This window comes from Eumetopias jubatus, unplaced genomic scaffold (genome assembly GCF_037043125.1).
Source record: "Eumetopias jubatus isolate StellerSeaLion01/CBP00866 unplaced genomic scaffold, mEumJub1_p1.0 scaffold_2, whole genome shotgun sequence".
Taxonomy (NCBI): Eukaryota; Metazoa; Chordata; class Mammalia; order Carnivora; family Otariidae; genus Eumetopias; species Eumetopias jubatus.
The window spans coordinates 143,897,814-143,919,151 of NW_028274808.1; the positions used below are offsets into that span (position 1 = coordinate 143,897,814).

A 21,338-nucleotide genomic window follows, 5' to 3' on the forward strand; every position below is an offset into this window, starting at 1 on the left:
TTATGTGAAGGTGTCACACCCAGAGGCAAGCAGGGGAATATGGTAAAATGAAAGGCATTAATTAAACATGGAAAATTGTCTGGTTTGGGGGAGTAACATAGATATTTTAGCTGACCTCTTTTTCAAGTCCCAGTGATTTTATAACCGACAGTGAGTTTCAGATGGATAACAGTGGGGGTGTAGTATTTAGGAGTCTGTATGAGGAAAATATAAGCTGTATCCCTAGAAGAACTTCAGTGGGTTATTTTTCCCCAGATATGTTAGTCCTGGAATTTGCTAGTGGCAGGATCAATAGTAATAGTAGGATTAGTGAGACGTAGCTGTCACTGAGGCTCTGGTATAGGTTATCTACATCAGCGATATAATCTATTTTCATTATAGAACAGCCAATTATAGTGTGAGCATGACAAACAGAATTGCAAGAATATTACAAATGAGGTCTTATTCTATGGTCTATAAACAAGCTAAACTTACAAATCTTGCTTCTGGAAAAAACAAAGATCTAGAATGATGACAAAGAAAAAGTAATCAGTAACGTTTATTTCTTCGCAGAACATACATTTCACCTATTCAAAGGACATGTAATATGCTTTCATTTATTATTGTTAGGCACTTACTCAATGAGTATTTTGGGGCCGATATGACAAATCAGAGATTGTTTAAAACACTGAAATTTATAGTTCTTACATCTATGGTAATTTGGCTTGCTTTCTTAATGTTTCCCTAATATTAGTGTATGATTTATAGGTTCAAAGGGATAAAAAAATACTGTTTGAGAGAGGAAAAAGATATCACAGAAGCTTAGTGATTTTTTTAAGATTTTATTTATTTATTTGAGAGAGAGAGAGAGAGAGAAAGCACAAGTGGGGGGGGAGGAGCAGAGGCAGAGGCAGAAGGAGAAGTGGGCTCCAACAACCCAGGGCTCGATCCCAGGACCCTGAGATCATGACCTGAGCTGAAGGCAGACACTTAACTGACTGAGCTACCCAGGCGCCCCAGAAGTTTAATGATTTTTTTTAAAGATTTTGGGGTATTTTGTGCTTTTATCTATTGCTAAAAAAATTTGTCAGCAAATCATCTCTGAATTTTTCCATATTTTTGTATCTTCCTGTCTTTTTTCCTTTTCTCTGTCCTATAGATATATTAATATATAATCATAATGTATTACTATAATTAATATATTATATTAATTAATAATAATATGTTAATACATATATGAATCTAATTGGTATTTTACATATAAGGAAAGAGATGAAAAGATGTAGAATAAATTAAGTTAGATATAGATGTACTAATAATATATTAGTCTGTACCGAGAAATACATGTGTTAATATAAGCATATATATTAATCCAGTTGGGGTATGAGTATATATGCATATCAATTGGATTAGTCTCCTTCCTTCCATTTTCTTGCTTTTCCTAAGAATGAGCTATTTATTTTTTTTAAGATTTTATTTATTTATTTGACAGAGAGAGAGACAGCGAGAGGGAACACAAGCAGGAGGAGTGGGAGAGGGAGAAGCAGGCTTCCCGCCAAGCAGGGGCTCCATCCCAGGACTCTGGGATCATGACCCTAGCTGAAGGCAGATGCTTAAGGACTGAGCCAGCCGGGTGCCCCAAAAATGAGCTATTCAGATGAACTTGCTGTTTTGATACTTAGAGACAGTGGGACTCGTTTAGCCTGGACCACTCTTCTGCTTAAGCACCTACTATGTGCTCAGAGTGTCCTAGAAACAGAGATGAATGTGATAAACATATCCTTGACCTCATGGAGCTTACAGTGAAGTTGGATAGACACTAAATAAATGATCACATGTATATCGTCCCTGTAGATTCTGTAATCATGTCAGTGACAAAATGTTAGGAAGGAAAAGAACAAAGTTCTATGAGAGGATATGAAAGAGGCCTTCATCTAGTAAGGGCAAGGACCAGTGGAGGCCCTAAGTGACAGGTAAACTGACCTCGAAGGAAGGATGGAGTTGGCCAGGTAAAAGTGAGGTGTATATGTTATGGGTTGAGGGGACTGCATAGGCCAAAGCTCTTGTTGGATTACTTGTAGATAAGAAGAAAGGAAGAGAGTGAAGGAATTACGATTTCTTCAACACCACACTGAGCAGGTTACTGATGTTAGGACACGATCTGATTACCTGCAGTTCAGGATACTTTATTAATTCTTCAGCCAATCTGTGTCGGGTATTGCAGATGCAGAGATGAATGACATATGATTGATGATCTGGGAGAACTCAGTAGAATAAAGAATCTACAAACAAAAAAGCCCCACAGTACAGTATTTGCTAATCAAAGAAATTCAGATATCTAGAAGATGCTAGCAGAACATCAAAATGGAGACCAAGGAGTTACTCCGGGAGTGCCAAGGAAAATTTCCTGAAGGAAGTACTGTTTGAGCTGACTTCTAAAGGATGAATAAGCTTCCTCCTATAGGCAGAAAGTGGTAAGGCCCTTCCAGGTAGAGGCTCTATCAAATGCAAAGGCGTGGACCCCGGAAAGAACACGCCCAGTCAGGGAACTAAGCTCCTGACCACACTTATGCAAGGGGAAAGGGACGTTGAAGCAGCAATCAGAGGTCAGATGAGACAGAACCTAACTTGCCCTGCCTTGCAACTTTGATGTCACGTCTAGGAAATAGGGAGCCAGTTAGGGTTTGTTTTCTAAACAACCTGAAGGCTGTTGGTGCTCTGGAGGAGTAGCTAGAAGGGGACTGAGCTTGGAGAAAGGTGGGAGGAATGTAATGGCCCTGGGAAATGAGGGTCCTCTCTGCTAGCCAGAGAGTAGCATAGTTATTTTTAAGATAATGTGGCATTAAAAATAAATGGACATTTTGTAACAGTATAGGAAGGAAGAAACAACATAAATAAATTTTATAAATGTTTTATTTTTTTTCCCAAAGAACAAAAGAAGTGCTACAAACCAATGAGACACATAATAAAGAGTAACTTTCACATGGTAATTGTGATGCATAGGCAATTCTTTATCACAAAATGATCAAAACCTTAACCTGTGTATACTTTTTGAAAACTAAATGTGAATCTATATTTAAATAGCTCAAACATCTTTTCAAAACTTTACGAGTACAAATCATTGTGAAGTTTGCTTTTATTCCTAAAAAATGCAAACAATGCATTTCTATAAAAAAAAACTAGAAATAGGGAATTTGCCTATATCCTAGCTTCTTCATCTGTCCAAAACATATATTTAGTGACCAGAATTATAGTACTCCTAGTAAAATGGTTAATACACACCATAAAATCAAGGTTTAGTAAGTCATGACATTATGCCATACTAAGAAGACATCAAATGTCTAAAATTATAGGAAAAAAACATATTAGTTCTTATAGAACGTAAACATTTAAAAATTCTAAATAAGGAAGTATATTTTATACAGATAACTGCATGTTACACCAGCTGTTTAAGGCAATATAACTCAGCATCCCAGAGTCAAGAGCAAGGAAACCTAACATATTCCCCAAGAAACGATACCAAAATATCTCCTATTTCATGAGGTGTGAAGATAACAATTTATCTCCACCTACAGCATTCTAATGAAATAACATTCACATATTAAACCCACAGCCTTCTCAGTAACACTGTAAGGAATATATTCTAAAAATACAAGTCATTTTGAAAGCTTAACAACCACTGATTCTTGACTCACAATTTAATCAATTGCCAAAGATTTCAAATAGCACAGCAGATAAAATAACAGCAAATAAATAGTGGGAAATACTGTGTTAAATACTTCATAAGCTGAGCATTAAGCTCGAGGGACAAACATAGGTGCCTCCCCACCATCCTTTTCTCAAAGTGGGAAGTTTATGAAGAAGCCTAACTCATTGGAGAAAATTTGTCCTTGCTTCTTGTCTTCACTGGGTCCTGAGACACTCAGGAAACCGCTCTGCTAAGGAACTGGGCAATTTTTCCAGGGCATGGTCCTTTCTCTTAATCAGTTTTTCTTCCACTGTTGAGAAAAGAATCATATTAGTTTAACCAAGTTTCTACACTCCTGTCTACTCAGACCTATTTTCAAAACACAGAGCTTATGAGCAATGAAAAAAAGCAAAGGGTGGACGCAAGGACTATACTAACAACTACAAAAAAATACATCTCAGTAATGAGCTCTATGGAACCACTTAGGCAATTACATGTGAAATTGGTGATGAGTCTTCCCGGGACATTCCAGAACAACTTTTCCCCTTTCTCTTGAACCATCTTTTATTCTAAGCGTGGTCTGGAATGTGGTAGGCAAATCCCAGGCAGAGAATAAGGACCTTGAGAAGTCTGCACTCTCAAAAGAGACTAAAAAGCACAAAGATCAAAGCGGCAGGGTACCTGTCCAAAATTTTCTGGATGACTTTCTTCATCACAGGGGTTTCTGGGTCCAGACAGACTTCCTTCTTGTTCTTCAGGGTGGCTCTGCAGAAACAAAAAGGGGGTGAGCCCTTGAGCCCCAGGGGCTCAAGACTCAGGCTAAGAGACTTCTCTCTTGTCAAGGTCACAGTGGACACCGAAGCGCACGAGGACTTACACGACTTCCACCTTGGAGCACTGTGGGCCGGCGGCGATCACCTGCACCTTAGTAATCATTCTGGGATGAATCCCCTGTGTGGTGGTTAAACACATGCAACGGAGCTCCCTCACTATGGTCGAGACGGGACCGGCTGGGGCACAAAGAGAGACACCGTTCTAAGGCAGGTTGGCGGAGAGCTCTTCCCCCCGCAAGCCCGCCCAGGCCACCTCCCCGCGCCGCGACCGCCGCGGAGGCTGGACGCGCCGCTCGGCCCGGGCGCCTGCCGCGTGCTGTGCGCTCTCACCGCTGACGAGGGGCCCCGGCGGCGTCAGCAACAGCAGCAAGAACAGCGCGCACAGGGAGCCGGAGGGCCCGGGGAGGCGGGCGGCGCGGCTGGGCAGGAGGCTCATTGCGGCAACCAGGGCGGTGAGGGCTGCGGGTTCTAGAGGCAGGAGAGGAGCGGGGATCTGAAGCTCCTGCGCACTGTGGCTTCCCCCAAGTCCTTTGCATCCCTTTTATCTGCACGGGCCCCTTCCCCCCAGGCAGGAAACTCAAGCGTTGGGATGCTCGGGAAATTCCCTGGATGAGGGGGGTGGGCGGAGGCGGGAAGGGGGGCAATGGGTGGAGGGGGGCTGAGCAGAGGGAGTTGAGGAGGAGGGTGGCTGGGAGGAACTGCCTCCTCCTCAGCTGGTTGCTGCAGGGATTTCGTCCCCTAGGCCAGCCAGGGCTAGCGAAGGCCGGCTTCTCCTGGGGACGGAGCCTTTGGGAGAATCCCCTCGTTCCCAGCTAAGGAGGAAAACTGGAGCCAAACTGCCAAGTTTGACTTTAGAAAAATTTCTGAACGATCTTTCTAATTTATCATCATTATCATCATCACCATTCAGGGAATGTAAGCTGTGATTAAAACTGCACTAAACAGAAAAATCTTCCTCTTCGGCTTGCAGGCAGATCATTCTAGGTTTCTGGCTCGAATTAATTTCTGATTCTTTTGATTTCGGCTAGCTTTATTTTCATCAAAGCCATATTTTCATCAAAGCCAAGATGCTTTGATGAAAATATCTCTACTCCCGCTTGAAGCCAGTGGCAGGAAGGGACTCCCAAAACAATTCTGCTAACTGGAAATGCTGTCCTTGTAGCTCCGCAAGCATCGGCGTGCCCGGTGGTCTTCGAAAATCTTCAAAAATCACTAAGCAAATTGCCCTGGAAGACGATGCCTTGCTTTCGGCAGTTCAGTACACTGGTGAATTGGAAGAGGCGGGTCTTTTGGGGGGGGGGGGGAGGAGATGTGATGGGGAGCGGTGAGTGCAGACTAAAGCAGAGTCCCAGCTGAGCCTGTTCCAGCAATGGCTCCAGACTCTGGCCAGGTGTGTAATTGACCCAATTCTGACAGGCTGTGGGAGGCTGATGAGTTTGAAGAACTCTTCTGGAAGTTTGGTGTGGGGATTTGAATCCATTTGGCAGCAAGACAGCACCAACTCTGGTTTTGCTCAACTTCATGGGAGAGAAGAACCACAAGCTTCTGGAGTGATTTAGCATCATGATCAGTGGCTGCTTTAATCCACAGGCCTGTTTGAATCCAGGTGAGCTCAGAGCTGCCCCCTGAAATTGAGGGGTGAGGTAGCTGGAAAAGGGGTGAGGTAGCTTCCAGCTTCCTCATCCTCTCTCTTCTCTCTCTCTTAACTGTGGAAATAGAACGCTGAAGTTTTAACGGCAGGTCTTTCACATGTCTAACTCTGTGGAAGGCATGAGTATGATATTGGAATGACACATGGACTTTCTTTCATGGAACTCTAACTAAATCCTCTTCTGGATTGTTCTCAATACCCTTGTCCTCACAGTAGGCCAGCAAAGGCATTGGGTACACATGACAGCAACTGGAAGCCAGTGATGGAAAGAAATTACTTTCCTTGTCCCTGAAGACCCTGGGGAATTTTATTGACTCCTCCACATAGCTTCCTTGGCAGAACATCACCTCCATTGGTGAACAAGGAGGAGGTCTCATAAACCTTTAGAACTTTTGGTCTGAAAGGAAACCTGAGAAATTGACGAAGGCTGGGAGGTTTGGCCTCACCTCAGGGGAAGCTAAATGGAAAGTTCTCTATTCTGCACAGCTTCCTGATACCATCAGCATCATACCTGACTCAGCTAATATAATCCTTCATCCTTCTAGGGAGTGGTAATCTGGGAAAACAACCTGCCTTCAGATTTATTATATTGACTTTTTAGAGATTAGAATGCATCTAAAAACAAAAAGTAAACCTCACGGATGTGAATAAAACAAAACTTCAAGAACGTGACTAAAAATCTTGGGCAATTAAATTCAGCTTAACAACAGCAAATAAACCACAATATAATAAGAAGATTGAAAAAAAGCTTCATGACATGGGTTATTTAGGGGTGTGTAGGTGTGTGTGTGTTTAGATTAGTTCCAAATAACCTATTTAAATATAAATGAACTTATGGGTTATTTTGGCACTAAATGGTAAAATCAAAGAAGGGTCATGAGACGTGATTTCCAGTTTCTCCTGACATTCTTATAGATGTTCATGTTTCACCTGGTTTGCATTCTGAATCAACTTGCCATGGATTATTTACAGAATATAAGGCAAAAAATTTTTCTTCAGCTGGCGGGCAGGTAATAGAAAGTTCCCAGGAGATGTAGGCTGTTGGGTTGCCCAACCTAACCAGGAAATAGTGTGTAACTTAACCTGGGTTCTCATTGAAATCATTCTGGCCCACTGCCCATGCCTAGCTCCTGTCCAGGAATCACTGGTGTGGGCCTTCTGCAAAGACAGATAGGAATGTGGATGGTCCAAAGACTCCCTGTTGTTGAGAATGACAGCACCAAGTACCGTAGAAGACAGGGTTCTTTAAAAGTAGTTGTTTCTTTTAAAGGGAGGCTATTTGCCTTACCTGCACTCTGTCTAGGTAGTGGAGAAAGGCTCTGCGTTATTTTTGTCCCTAAATATAATCAAACAATCCACAAAATGACATTGACATCCTGATAGCCTGAAAGACTGACTTGTTTGTCAGAAGCAATAGAGTTTTAGTCATAATACCACAAACTAATGTAATAGGACTTAAACCATTCTTAATGGTTTCTGGCTTCCGAAACACTTCCGTGCTCATTATCTTTTGAGCCTCATATTGATTCTTTGAAGCAGATAAGAAAAATTCTCCTATCTTCATTTTAGGAGCAGCTTCTCCTGTTGACAGGGAATGATACACAGGAAATAAGAAGTTGAGAATTAAAGTCTTAAATGTTTCCAAAAGCCCTGGGCTTCTCAGAAATAGAATCATCCATTTGGTCTGGGCTAAGCAAATAACAATAACAATAATAATAATAATAATAATAATAATAAATAAAATTTTTAAAAATCATAAAAGTAAGGCCAGTTAAGTAGAAAAGCAATGACTAGAAGTGAAGCGCTAGAGAATCTGTCACAAGGACTTTTTTAATTGGGTAAAATTGGTCCATAATATTATGTAAGTTCTGGGTGTACAGCATTTAATTCATTATAATTCGGTATCTATACACTACAAAGTGATCACCACTAGAAGTCTAGATTACCATCCATCACCATATAATTGACACCCTTCACCCATTTTGCTCACCCCCTCCTCCCTTTCCCTCTGGTAACCACCAGTCTGTTGTCTGTATCTAGGAGTTTGTTTTTGTTTCATTTTGTTTGTTCATTTGTTTAGTTTTTTTTTTTTTAGATTCTACATATAAGTGAAATCATATGATATTTGTCATTCTCTGGCTGACCTAATTAACTTAGCATAATACTTTTAAGGTCCAAGTTTCATCTATGCTGTTACAAACAGCAAGACTTCATTCTTTTTTAGAGATGAGTAATATTCCATCATTATTCGATATATATGTGCACACACCACATCTTCTTTATCCATTCACTCATTGATGGATGTTTAGACTGTTTCCATTTCTTGCCTATTGTAAATAATGAACCTAGGGGTGCATATATCCCTTTGAATCAGTATTTTTGTATTCTTCAGATAAATACCAAGAAATGGAATAACCAGGTCATATGGTAGTCCTATTCTTAATTTTTTAAGGAATGGCCATATTGTTTTTCATAATGGCTGCACCATTTTACATTCCTACCAACAATGCACGAGTGTGCCTTTTTCACCACATCCTCTCCAATGCTAGTTATTCCTTGTCTTTTTGATAATAACTATTCTAACAGGTGTGAGATGATATCTAATTATAGTTTTGATTTGCATTTCTCTGATGATGAGTGATGTTAAACATCTTTTCATGTGTCTATTGGCTATCTGTATGTCTTCTTTGTCCAAAACCCCTTCCCATTTTTTCATTAGGTTGTTTTTTGCTTGCTTTTGAATTGTATGAGTTCTTTATATATATTGGATATTAATCCTTTATCAGATATATGATTTGCAAAAATCATCTCCCATCCAGTAGGTTGATGATGACTTCCTTTGCTGTGCAGAAACTTTTTAGTTTAACATAATCCCATTTGTCTATTTTTTCTTTTCACAAAAAAATTTTAATGTTTTTCAGATTACGAACCATATTCTTCACAGTCACTAGCAAATACCCCATGGCTCTCAATATCTGCTTAACCACTTGTATTGCAAAACAAACTGAAGAAACAAACATATTTTAAGCTGTTGAAATCCCCAGTCTATGTATTCCTGGCCTTTGAGGCTACAGTGATGTCAAGCAGCCAAGAGATTTCCAAATTAATCAGCCTGAAACTGTCACCTGCTTTCCAGATTCCTCTCTTTCTTCAAGACCGGTGTGAGGTCCTGTCTTCCCGGAGAAGGTTTATTCTGGCAAAGCCAATTGTTATGTATTCTTTTTATCTTCAGGCTTGAATATCTAATGTACTTGTGATAACTGCCTCATGAGACAGAGTTTACTTATTCCTTAATTTTGCATTTGTCTCTCTCCAGTCAATTATAAACTCTTTAAAATGAGGGGTGATGAAGTGTTGAATCACTATATTGTACACCTGAAACTAATATTATAGTGTATGTTAACTAACTGGAATTTAAATAAAAACTTTAAAAAATAAAATAAGTGGTAACGTCTTCTATTTCTCACATAGCCTCCTTATGTTCCCAGTTCAATAACAGTCTATGAACATTTAATGACAGATAATGATAACTTTTTATTTTGCAATGTTCTCTGAATTACAAGTGGACCTTAAAGTCAAGGAGAAGAGAATAGGGTGGTTTGCTGCCATTAATCATTTGAACTCCTCAATTTTGAATTAGCTTTCCCCTGTGTCGAAAATTATTTCTTGGTTATTCTTAGGGACAGTTCAAATGATATTTTAAGTCTTTGGAATTTGAACTATTCAAAAGAATGTTCAGAAACCAGCAGGATATTTGATATTAAAAGAAAAAGATTATAAAACTACAGTATCAACCAAATAAAATTTTTCTGGGACTTAGAGATTGTCAGAGATAAATGATAAGGAAAAATTCTGGTTAAGTCATACTGTATTGAATGTTAACGGTGTGGTGCTATTATTTTAAATGATCTCTTCCAACAAATCAAAGAGGCCTTTAATTGTGTGATTAAGTATATGAGCTAGGCCTTTTAAATATTTTTCTAAGTTTCTATTTATATTACATTATTTTTAAGAAATGCCATATGATTACAGTAATAAAAGATGTAAACATACAACTGTCTGGTTAGGCACAACAAAGATATCAGTAAAAGAATTTACTGATCAGTAAGAGTGTAAGTAGAGGATAGAGTTACTTGCTTGTATGCAAAAGAAAAGGAAAAAGCCAGCTCCTTATGGGTTAGCTTTGCAACATCCATGCAGTCTCTCTCTTTCCACATTGGACTGGCAGTCCGATGACGAAACAGTATTATTTAAGGAAAACTTTACTTCAAAAGTTGCCCCAACTGTACTGTGAAATATCAGAAATGTTTTCCCTTCTCTTGTCCATTCTCTAATTTTCCTTGCTGCCCATTTCAGATTAAGTCTACTTGAGAAAGGAGTAAATCAATGATCCTTAATTGGGTTCAAATTGAGCAAGGCTCCAAGTAACCATAGATGGACTTTATCTTGCCACCTCCTGGGTGGATAAGGTAGCTAGTTATTTTTGTTCATCTGTGCAAAGGCTGCAAGATGTTTTGTTGACAAGAGAAGATACAAAGACGAGGATTAAATCTTAAATATTTCCAAAAGCTCTGGGCTTCTCAGAAATAGGAAGCATTCATTACTTTCTTCAGAAATTGGGTCTGGGCTCAGCAAAACAACAACAAAAATCTTTTTAGGGGTTAGCTATTTTAAATAAGTTTTTTGAGAAGTCATTTATCTGATACTGCAGAGGTCCTTTATGAAAATTAGACTTCAAATGCTGTACTTAACAGTTGTCATTTACTATACTGTTTTTTGACTACCATTACCTTCATACCTTTTCTCTTCCAATTTAGGAGAATATCCACTTCTTCATGAGCCACAATATCTTTCATTCTCATTTAATATATATTAGAAACTCATTGATTGCTGCTTTAATAGGAATAATTGTGATGTATTTGTATGTTTGTGGTTTATATACTTTGAAGATAATCAAAACCCTCTGTTGGCCTCCTTTGTCATCACTTGAACAAATAACAAAGACTCATCATTTGACATGTGTCTAAGATGATGTTCATCTTGACGTAAAAGTCAAACACACACACACACACACACACACACACCACCACCACCACCACCACCACCACCAACAACAACAACAACAATGCTATGGTCCAAATGTTTGTGCTCCCCTCCCCAGATTCATATGTTGAAATCCTAACACCCAGTATGATTGTATTAGGAGGACAGGCCTTTAGGAAGTAATTAAGTCATGAGGGCAGATCCCTCATGAATGCGATTAGTGCCCTTATAGAAGAATCCCCACCGAAGTCCCACAACCCTTCCTACCAAATGAAGACACAACAAGAAAGTGCCATCTATGAACCAGGAAACAGGTTTTCACCAGACACTGAACCTGCCAACACCTTGAACTTGAACTTCCCAGTGTCCAGAACTGTGAGCAATACATTTCTGTTGTTTATAAGATCAAGAGAAAAATGAGAATAAAATGTATCTTATAGTTGATTTCTTGCTACAAATTTTTTTCGTAAATCTGATTATGAATTCTCAGTGAATAACTACTTTTATGCGTTTTTGAAACATTGCCATAAAAGGGGGTGTGGGGATGGGCAAAATGGGTGAAAGAAGTGGGGAGGCATAGGCTTCCAGTTACGGAATGAATAAGTGATGGGGATGGAAGGTGGAAATGCATAGGGAGTGTAGTCAATAATATTGTAATAGTATTGTATGGTGATAGATGATAGCGACACTTGTGGTGAGCATAGCCTAATGTACACAGTTGTCAAATCAATATGTTGTATACTGGAAACTAATGTAACATTGTGTGTCAAAAATTAAACTTCAATTTAAAAGCATTTAATTAAAAATTTGCAAAAAAAAAAAAAAAAGCCAAAAACCTCATCTCCTTGGCCACAGTTGATGAAATTTTTTTTTTAAGAATTGAGAAATTGATCCTACTGACATAAGAGGTGTTGTAATACCAAAACAAAAATCACAAAATCCTAGAAATTCTGGCTAAAGCTGGGCTATGAGTATCATACTAACCAGTTGGGATTTTAAAGCATGGCTTCCCCTGGGGAGTAAATTGACAAAACCACTTGAGTAAAATGCTTTGCTTTGAATCATTTTGGTTTCCAAAAAATTCAGCATTAGTAAATCAGACTGCCAAGTCATTTTCTTTGGAACTGAATGTATGTTGGAAACAGCATTTATTTTTCCCTAATTTAAATTTGAGAACCAGACCGGTGAATGCTATGACCAGGCATTATGTCATAGAAAAGGGAAAAATAGTAGTCGCTAATGTACTAGGAAAAAAACAAAGCTGGTTTCTCTCATATTATGATTAGGTACAAATTAGTTGTTAGTAATAAATGAAAGTTATGAAAGTTTGATATGAAGTGTTTCCAATTAGCTTTCTATGAATTTTTGAAAATAAAATCATAATGTAAATTTAGGCAGTACAATTGGTGAAGGAAAAAACTGGTAAGTTGAACTTTATTAACATTAAAATTTTCTGTTCTGCAAAAGACACTACCAAGAGAAGGAAAAGATCAGACCAGGATTAAATATTGGTGAAAGACATATCTGATAAAGGACTGTTTTCCAAAATATACAAAAAATGCTTAAAACTCAACAATAAGAACACAAATAATATGATTTAAAAAATCACACAAAGACCTTAATAGATGCTGCACTAAAAATATATGTATACAGATGGCAAATAAACATATTAAAAGATGGTGCACATCATATGTCAACAGGGAAATGCAAATTAAAAAAACAATGATATATCACTATACATATATTAGAATGACCAAAATCTAGAGTATTAGTATTGATTACACCAATTGTTGGTGAGGATGTGGAGCAGAAACTCTCATACACTGCTGTTGGGAATGCAAAATGTCAGTTTCTTATAAAACTAAACATACAGCTCAACAGTCATGTTCCTTGGTGTTTACCCAAAGGAGCTGAAAATTATGTCTGCACATAAATCTGTAAATGGGTGTTTAAAACAGCTTTATTCATAATTGACAAAACTTGGAAGCAAGCTAGATGCCCTTCATTAGGTTAACAGATAAATAAACTGTGGTAGATCCAGACAATGGAATATTATTCAGTGCTGAGAAAAGACATGGAGGAAGTTTAAATGCAAATTTAACCCAATCTGAAAAGCAATACGATTCCACCTGTATGACATTCTAGAAAAGGCAAAACTATGGAGACAGTAAAAAGATCAGTGGTTGCTAGGGTTTAGGGGCTAGGGAGAAGGAGCACAGAGGATATTTAAAGCAGTGAAACTATTCCGTGTGATATTGTAATGGTTGATACCTGCCATTCTACATTTGTCCAAACCCATAGAATGTAGACACCAAGAATAAACACTAATGTAAACCTTGGACTCTGGATGATAATGATGCATCCATGCAGGTTCAGCAATTGTAACAAGTGCACCATTCTGGTGGGGGATATGGATAACAGAGGAGGCTATGCATATGTCAGGGCAGGGAATACATAGCAAATCTCTGTACTTTCTTCTCAATTTTGCTGTGAACCTAAAACTGCTCTAAAAATAAAGCCAATTTTAACATTTAAAAAATTAATTTCTAAAAAGAAAAAAGATGTTTCTTCAGCCATTCATTAATCATTGCCCTATTTGGATGCTATTTCTATGCCACTAACTTTTTGTGTAACCTTGAACAACTTATCACTTCTTTAAATGAAAGTACCGATACCTTTTTTTCTTCATAAAACTATTGAGAGGAACAATAGTTATTATGAAAACTTTTTAAAATATTTTTTATTTTTATGTTTTTAATTGAGATAAAATTTGCACAGTGAAATGCATACATCTTAAGTGTGTAGGTCAATGAATTTTGGAAAATGTAAATGATTAATCAAGATAGAGAACATTTTCATCCTCTCAGAAGATCTGTGCTTATTTATTCAATCTCTCTTTTCCAGAAAAAAAACACTATTCTGATTTGTAGTTTTGTCTATGCTTAAAATTTACATAAAGGGAATTATCCAGTGTGTACTCTCTTGTACTCTTTGGTTTCTTTTGCTAAACTTAGTATCTGTGAGATTCATCCATGTTACTGTAAATATTAATACCACACTCCTTTTTATTTGGTAGGATATTCCTTTAGTAACTGACATGAAGTATTCAATTGTACAAAGTTGGCAAAATTTGTTTATCCATTAGTTTGTGGATGGACATTTGGATCTTTTCCAGTTTTGGGTTAGCAATTTGACTATTATGAATAAAGCAGCTAAAAACATTATAAAATATTTTTGTGCATTGTTGGATAAAGATAGCCATAAATGTATTCCCTTTCTTCTCATTGAAATGTGGCATCTATCTGAATCTGAACTGTTTCTGTGACTGGTTTTGATCAACATAATTTGGCAGAAATGATACTGTGTAACTTCTGAAAGTGTGTCCACTGCTTCCACCTCTGTTGGTTTAGAACCCTCCTTCTTGGAACCCAACTGCTGTGCTGTGAGAATCCTAAGTTCTATGCAGAGACCATATGAAAGAGACCCCAGGCACACCAGCTGATTTCCTCAGCTGAGCTCCCAGCTAAGAGTCAGCACCAACTGACAGTCATGTGAATGATCATCTTGTACACGCCAGCCCAGTCAGGTTTCCCGAGGACTGCAACTCTAGCCACCCAGAGCCAAAGGACCACCCAGATGAGTTCAGGCAACCCAGATAATCCTGAGACGATCAACAGTTATTGTTTGAAGTCACTAAGTTTTGGGATAAGTCTTTTACACAGAAATATATAAATAAAATAGATATTTTCATTTCTTTTGGATAAGTATACAGCCTGGAATTGCTAGACCATGAGACATGTATATATTTAACTTTACAAGAAACTTCCAAAGTATTGTACTTTCACTAGCAAAGTAAGAGTGCTATGATTAGCCTATGTCTTCATCACCTATCTTTTTAAAATTTTAGCTTCGGTTAGGCATTTAGTGGTAAATAATCATGCTTTTAATTGCTATTTTACAACACCTTTCCAAGTGCTTTGCTATTTGTAAATCTTTTTTGGTGAAGTATATTTTCAATCTTTTGCCTATTTTGTTTTAAATTGGTTTGTCTTTCTACTATTGATTTGTAGAAGTTCATTATATATTCTAGTTACAAGGCCTTTGCTTGATAGAGAAATGTGTTGTGATTTTTTCCAGTCTATAGTTTGAATGTTCATTTTCTTAAGAGTGTCTTTGAGGAACAGAAGTTTTAAATTCTAATGAAGTTCAATTTGCCAATTTTTTCTTTTATGATGAATTTTTTAAGTCCCCTCTAAGAAATTGTTGTCTACCCCAAGGTTGAAATATATTCTCTTGGGTTTGATTCTAGAAGCTTTACAGTTTTAGCTTTTGTGTTCAGGTATATGAACTGTGTCAAATTAAGTTTTGTTTGTTTTTAAGATTTTATTTATTTATTTGACAGAGAGAGACACAGCTAGAGAGGGAACACAAGCAGGGGGAGGGGCAGAGGGAGAAGCAGACTCCCCGCCAAGCAGGGAGCCTGATGCGGGGCTCGATCCCAGGACCCCAGGATCATGACCTGAGTCGAAGGCAGACGCTTAACTGACTGAGCCACCCAGGCGCCCCTCAAATTAAGTTTTTATGAGTCATTCAAAGTAATGGTTGTGTTTCATTGCTTTATATTTGTTTCCATAGAGATATCCATTAATTCTAGCAAAAATTTTTGAAATCTTTTCCTATAGGCTTTCCTAGAAGCCGTTATAAAGATTCAGTTAATGGTATATATGGGTGTCTACTGCTGTACTTTACTTGGTTTCATGGACCTATTTATCTTTTCTTATACCAAGAACAGCGTCCTCATTCATATAACTTCCTAAGACTTGAAATCAGATAGTGTGATTCCTCCAATTTTGTTCTTCTTTTTCAAAATTGTAGGCTGTGATAATTCCTTTGCTTATCCATATAAGTGATGAAAGGCATGTGCCAATTTCTCAAAAAAGAGCTTGCTGGGATTTTTCTTTAATATTGTACTGAGTGTGTATATCAGTTTGGGGAGAATTTTCATTTCCACAGCTTTGAGTCTTCTAATCTAAGAACACAGCATAAATATCTTGCCACTTATTTGGATCTTTTTTTCTGTGTGCTATGTTTTATAATTTACAGTGTAGAATTTTTTATCTTTTTTAAAGTTATTCTTTCTTTGTTTCAAGTTTATTTAAATTCTAGCTAGTTAACATATAGTGTAATATTAGTTTCAGGGGTAGACTTTAGTGATTCATCACTTACAAGTAACACCCAGTGCTCATCACAAGTGCCCTCCTTAATCCCCATCACCCATTTAGCCCATCCCTGCCCGGCTCTCCTCCAGCAACCCCGTTTGTTCTCTAGAGTTGAGTCTGTTTCTTGGTTTGCCTCTCTCTCTCTCTCTCTTCCCTTAGCTCATTTGTTTAGTTTCTTAAATTCCACATATAAGTGAAATCATATGCTCTTGCACTATTGGTGGGAATGCAAACTGATGTAGCCACTCTGAAAAACAGTACTGAGGTTCCTCAAATAGTTAAAAATAGAACTCCCCTACGATCCAGCAACTGCACCAGTAGGTATTTACCCAAAGGATACAAACATAGTGATGCAAAGGGACACATGTACCCCAATGTTTATAGCAGCATTATCAACAATAGCCAGATTATGGAAAGAGCCCAAATGTTTATCAACTGATGAATGGATAAAGAAGTTGTGGTATACATATACAATGGAATATTACTCAGCTATAAAAGAGAATGAAATCTTGCCATTTGCAAGGATGTGGATAGAGCTAGAGTATATTATGCTAAGCGAAATGAGCCAGTCAGAGAAAGACAAATACCATATGATTTCACTCATATGTGGAATTTAAGAAACAAAAGAAATAAACACAGAGGGGAAAAGAGAGAGTTCTTAAAGTCTTTTTTTTTCTATGCACTTTATTTAGCAATTAATTTTATTTTATTATGTTATGTTAGTCACCATACAGTATATCAGTTTTTGATGTAGTGTTCCATGATTCATTGTGTGTTAAATTCATTCTTAAGTAATTTATAATTTTGATACTATTGTAAATAATATTTTAAATGTTTTATTTACAATTATTTGCTGCTAGAATACAGAAATAAAACTTTAATATATTGACTTGATATCCTGAAATCTTACTACCTTCACTTATTAATTCTCACAAATCTCTCTCACTCTCTCTCTCTACTTCTCTTTCTCTCTCCTTTATTAGATCCCCCAATGGTATTTATCTTATAACTAGAAGTTTGTACCCTTTGGCCAACATCCTCCTACTCCCTCCACCCCTTAGCCCCTGGCAACCACATTCTACTCTCTGTTTCTATGAGTTTGGTTTTTTGTAGATTACACATGTAAGTGATATACAGTATTTGTCTTTCTTTGTCTGATTTGTTTCACTTAGCATAATTTTCTCAAGTTCCATCCATGTTGTTGCAAATGGAAGGATTGCTTCCTTTTTAATAGTTAGATAACAATCCATTGTATATATACATATATACCACATTTTCTTTATTCATTTGTCAATGAACACAAGTTGTTTTCACATCTTGGTTATTGTGAATAATGCTGCAATGAGCATGTGTTATACAAATATCTCTTTGTGGTAGTGATTTCATTTCCTTGACAGAAGTGTGATTGCTGGATCATATGTTAGTTATATTTTTAATTTTCTGAAGAACCTCCATACTGTTTTCCTTAGCAGCTGTACCAATTTTCCTTCCCTTTAACAGTGAAAAAAAAAAAGTTTCCTTTTCTCCAGATCCTTGCTAACACTTGTTATTTCTTGTGTTTTTGATAATAGCCATTCTTTTTTTTTTTTTTAAAGATTTTATTTATTTATCTGAGAGAGAGAGAATGAGAGATAGAGAACACGAGAGGGAAGAGGGTCAGAGGGAGAAGCAGACTCCCTGCCAAGCAGGGAGCCCGACATGGGACTCGATCCCGGGACTCCAGGATCACGACCCGAGCCGAAGGCAGTCGCCCAACCAACTGAGCCACCCAGGCGCCCTGATAATAGCCATTCTAACAGGCAGGCAGTGATAATCTCATTGTGGTTTGGATTGCATTTCCCTGATGATTAGAGTGATGTTAAATGGCTTTTCATGTACCTGTTGGCCATTTGTATGTCTTCTTTGGAAAAATGTTTATTCAAGTCTTCCACCTATTTTTATATTAGATTATTTGATTTTTGTTTGATTGTTATTGAGTTGTTTGAGTTCCTTACATATTTTGGATATTAACTCCTTATCTGATATATGGTTTGCAAGTATTCTCTTCCATTCCATATGTTCATTTTGTTGATTGTTTTATTACAGTTTTCCACACAAAAGATTATTTAATCTGTAAATAAAGGCAGTTTTACTTCTTTTCATCCAATCTTTTAGGGCTTTATTTCTTTTCCTTGCCTATTGCCCTGGCTAAAACCTCCAGCATAATGTAATGTTGAAATAGTGAGAATGGATACAATTTCCTTATTCCCTTTCAAGTAGGTGAAGTTGATTGATAGGGTTGTTTTGAAAACGTCTGTTTATTAATTGATATTTTTGTCTGCTTCCATCAATTACTAAATGATATTAAAATCTCTGTGTTGAATCTCTGGGTTTTTTTTTCATGTAATTTAAAGTTTTGTATTAGGCACATACATATTTTGGATTGTTATGTTTTCTTGATGAATTGACCCTTTATCATTATGAAATGTTCTCTTTTTTATCTCTGATATTTCAGTGGGAAAAACTCCTTTTCTTGAAGTTGTTTTGGTTAATATTAATAATGCCACTCTAGGCTTCATAGGATTACTTATTGCATGGTATGGTTTTTTCCATCCAGTGACTTTCAATGTATATGTGCCTTTACATTTAAAGTGCATTTCTTCTGGACAATATGTAATTTTGTCCTGTTTTGTTTATTCCATCTGACAATCTCTGTTTTCTCCCCCCAAGTTTTTATTTAAATTCCAGTTAGTTAACATACAGTGTAATATTAATTTTAGGTGTAGAATTTAGTGATTCATCACTTATGTACAACACCAAGTGCTCATCACAAGTTCTGCCTTTTTATTGGAATTTAAAAAAAAAAAATTTAAGTAATCTCTACACCTGTTGTAGGACTCGAACTTACAACCCCAAGATCAAGAGTTGCATGCTGCACCAACAGAGCCAGCCAGGCACCCCTACATACTTGCAATCTTAGCACACAAATATCAAGGAGGAAATAAGCTACCATTCATGGAAGATCAGCACTTTTCTCTAGGGCACATGCAACTTCTACAGAATTTTCCTTAAAATGTTATCAGTTTCAGTCACTTTACATTAATGTAATTATTGGTGTGGCTAATTTTAAGACTACCATGTTTTTTGTTTACTAATTATAAGGGTTTTTTGGATCTATGTTCTAATTTTCATGCCTAGTCACTGAAGTTATTTTTTTTAGTGAAGTTATTTCTAATGTTGCATTTTTTAGTTCTAAAATTTCCATTTTTATAGTTGCCATTTTCTTATTAATATGTCTCATCTATTCACTCATGATTATATTATTTTTTTAATTCTTGAAAATGTTCATAATAGTTGCTCTAAAATCCTTGTATGCCAATTCCAACATCCACTTTACCTTGGGTCTAATTTAAATGATCTCTTTCTTTTTTACTTTTGTCATATTTTTCTGCTTCTTCATATGTCTAGTCATATTTGATTACTTGCAGAACATTGTATATGTAACATTGTCAGGAGTTAGAATAATGTTGTTTTCTTTTAAAGGGTATTGGCTTTTTTCTGAAAAGTACTACAGTATTGGTAGATTATTTTGGTCCTTGCAAGATGGGTTATTTTTCTATTTGTTTTTGTATTTAATCCTAGGATACGTCCTTTACACACATTATAGGTTTTTGTCATCTCTCATGAATAATGGAGATATTCAACAAGGTCTCTACTCTTTCTAGACCAGAGCTGCACCATTCCTAGCACTACATGACCTCAGGTGGCACTATCCAGCTCACAGTCACACAGCAGTCCATATTTTCTAAGTCTTGGAGCCTCACTCTGTACCTGCCTTTTGCCAGGGCACTGCAATACTCTATTTCCCCAGTTCTCTGCCCCACCAATTGCAGCTAATTCAGGAATCCACTCTGCTTGAGCTCCATTTGGGTTCCTTGTCCTTGCAGGTTAAAGATCCCCTAACACAGAATGACAGAATTATTGAAGGGTTCACACCAGGTGTTTCCCTTCTCTCAAGGATTATGATTCTTCACTGCCTATTGTGCAATGCCTGAAAGCTATTACCTAATAATTCTTGTTAGTTTTTAATTGTTTTTGGCAGAAGGGCAAGTTTAGTACCAGTTTTTCCATCATGGCCATGAAAGAAAGACCTAGGAAGCTTCTTACAAAGTGTAAGGAGCTAAACAGTGTTAAATGTTATTGGTAATATTGCTGTGTGGTGGTAAAGTTAAGTAAGATAGTATTTCGGGATGAGTCTTACAACATAACTTCATGGGTTCAAAACGATAATTTCATTCATTCATCTGGGAGTTCACCTAAACATTAAATATTCCTTTTTCTTTGCCCACTTTAGCCTTTTTGTCTCTCAAGTCTGTGCAGAAGCTTCTAGGGGGAATGTCTTATTTTCTCGCCTTAAAATTTGTTAACTTGTGTTCTGTCACTAGCAAGAGATTTTCATTATATGTACATTTCATTTTTTCTTCTTGCAATGTACATAGATTATATGCCATACCATGTCATGACTAAGAAGGGTGAAATTTTCCCATAGTCAGCTATTTTATGCCTGCTTAGGACTCCTCAAATTCTGTAAGTGTTCAGGGTACAACTACTGAATTTTACTAAGGACTGGCCTGCTGCACTTGGATCTGCATACACTCAGTGATGAGTGCAGTGGTTATGGTCCATAGCATTGACCAATTTTCATGCTTCCTTTCTATTTTTAGCTTTTTAAAATGTCTTCCTTCCTTTACCTATATATTGAATGGAGCATCTAGAATCTCTACCCCATACCAAATATCTGTAGGTAGCCATAACTCTTAACCAAATCTCAAAAACAAACAAACACACAAAAACCAGAAAGAATGCCCATGGCAGCATTATTGGGAACATTTCAAGTATAAAAGATTAGTACATATTTGTGTGTAGCTTTGAGTGTCACCAGTCTT

General features: G+C 37.2%; 1 protein-coding gene and 1 long non-coding RNA gene across 3 annotated transcripts; one reads left to right on the forward strand and one right to left on the reverse strand.

Moving 5' to 3' along the window:
- Positions 1 to 2,909: 2,909 nt before the first annotated feature.
- LOC114206731 (C-X-C motif chemokine 6-like) lies at positions 2,910 to 5,011 on the reverse strand. The gene is made up of 4 exons (XM_028100593.2): positions 4,831 to 5,011; positions 4,545 to 4,677; positions 4,349 to 4,432; positions 2,910 to 3,977 (listed from the first exon to the last, which is right to left on the reverse strand). The coding sequence occupies exons 1-4, from the start codon at positions 4,934 to 4,936 to the stop codon at positions 3,959 to 3,961; spliced, it is 342 nt and encodes a 113-aa protein (XP_027956394.1). The 5' UTR covers positions 4,937 to 5,011; the 3' UTR covers positions 2,910 to 3,958.
- On the forward strand, positions 4,849 to 9,543 carry LOC114206735 (uncharacterized). Of its 2 annotated transcripts, XR_003608712.2 has the most exons (4): positions 4,849 to 4,952; positions 5,663 to 5,766; positions 5,917 to 6,106; positions 9,073 to 9,543. It is a non-coding gene; the product is annotated as an uncharacterized LOC114206735 (long non-coding RNA). The 2 variants fall into 2 exon arrangements; XR_003608711.2 differs by lacking the exon at positions 4,849 to 4,952 and having other exon boundaries at positions 5,230 to 5,766.
- The last annotated feature ends 11,795 nt before the right edge of the window (positions 9,544 to 21,338 follow it).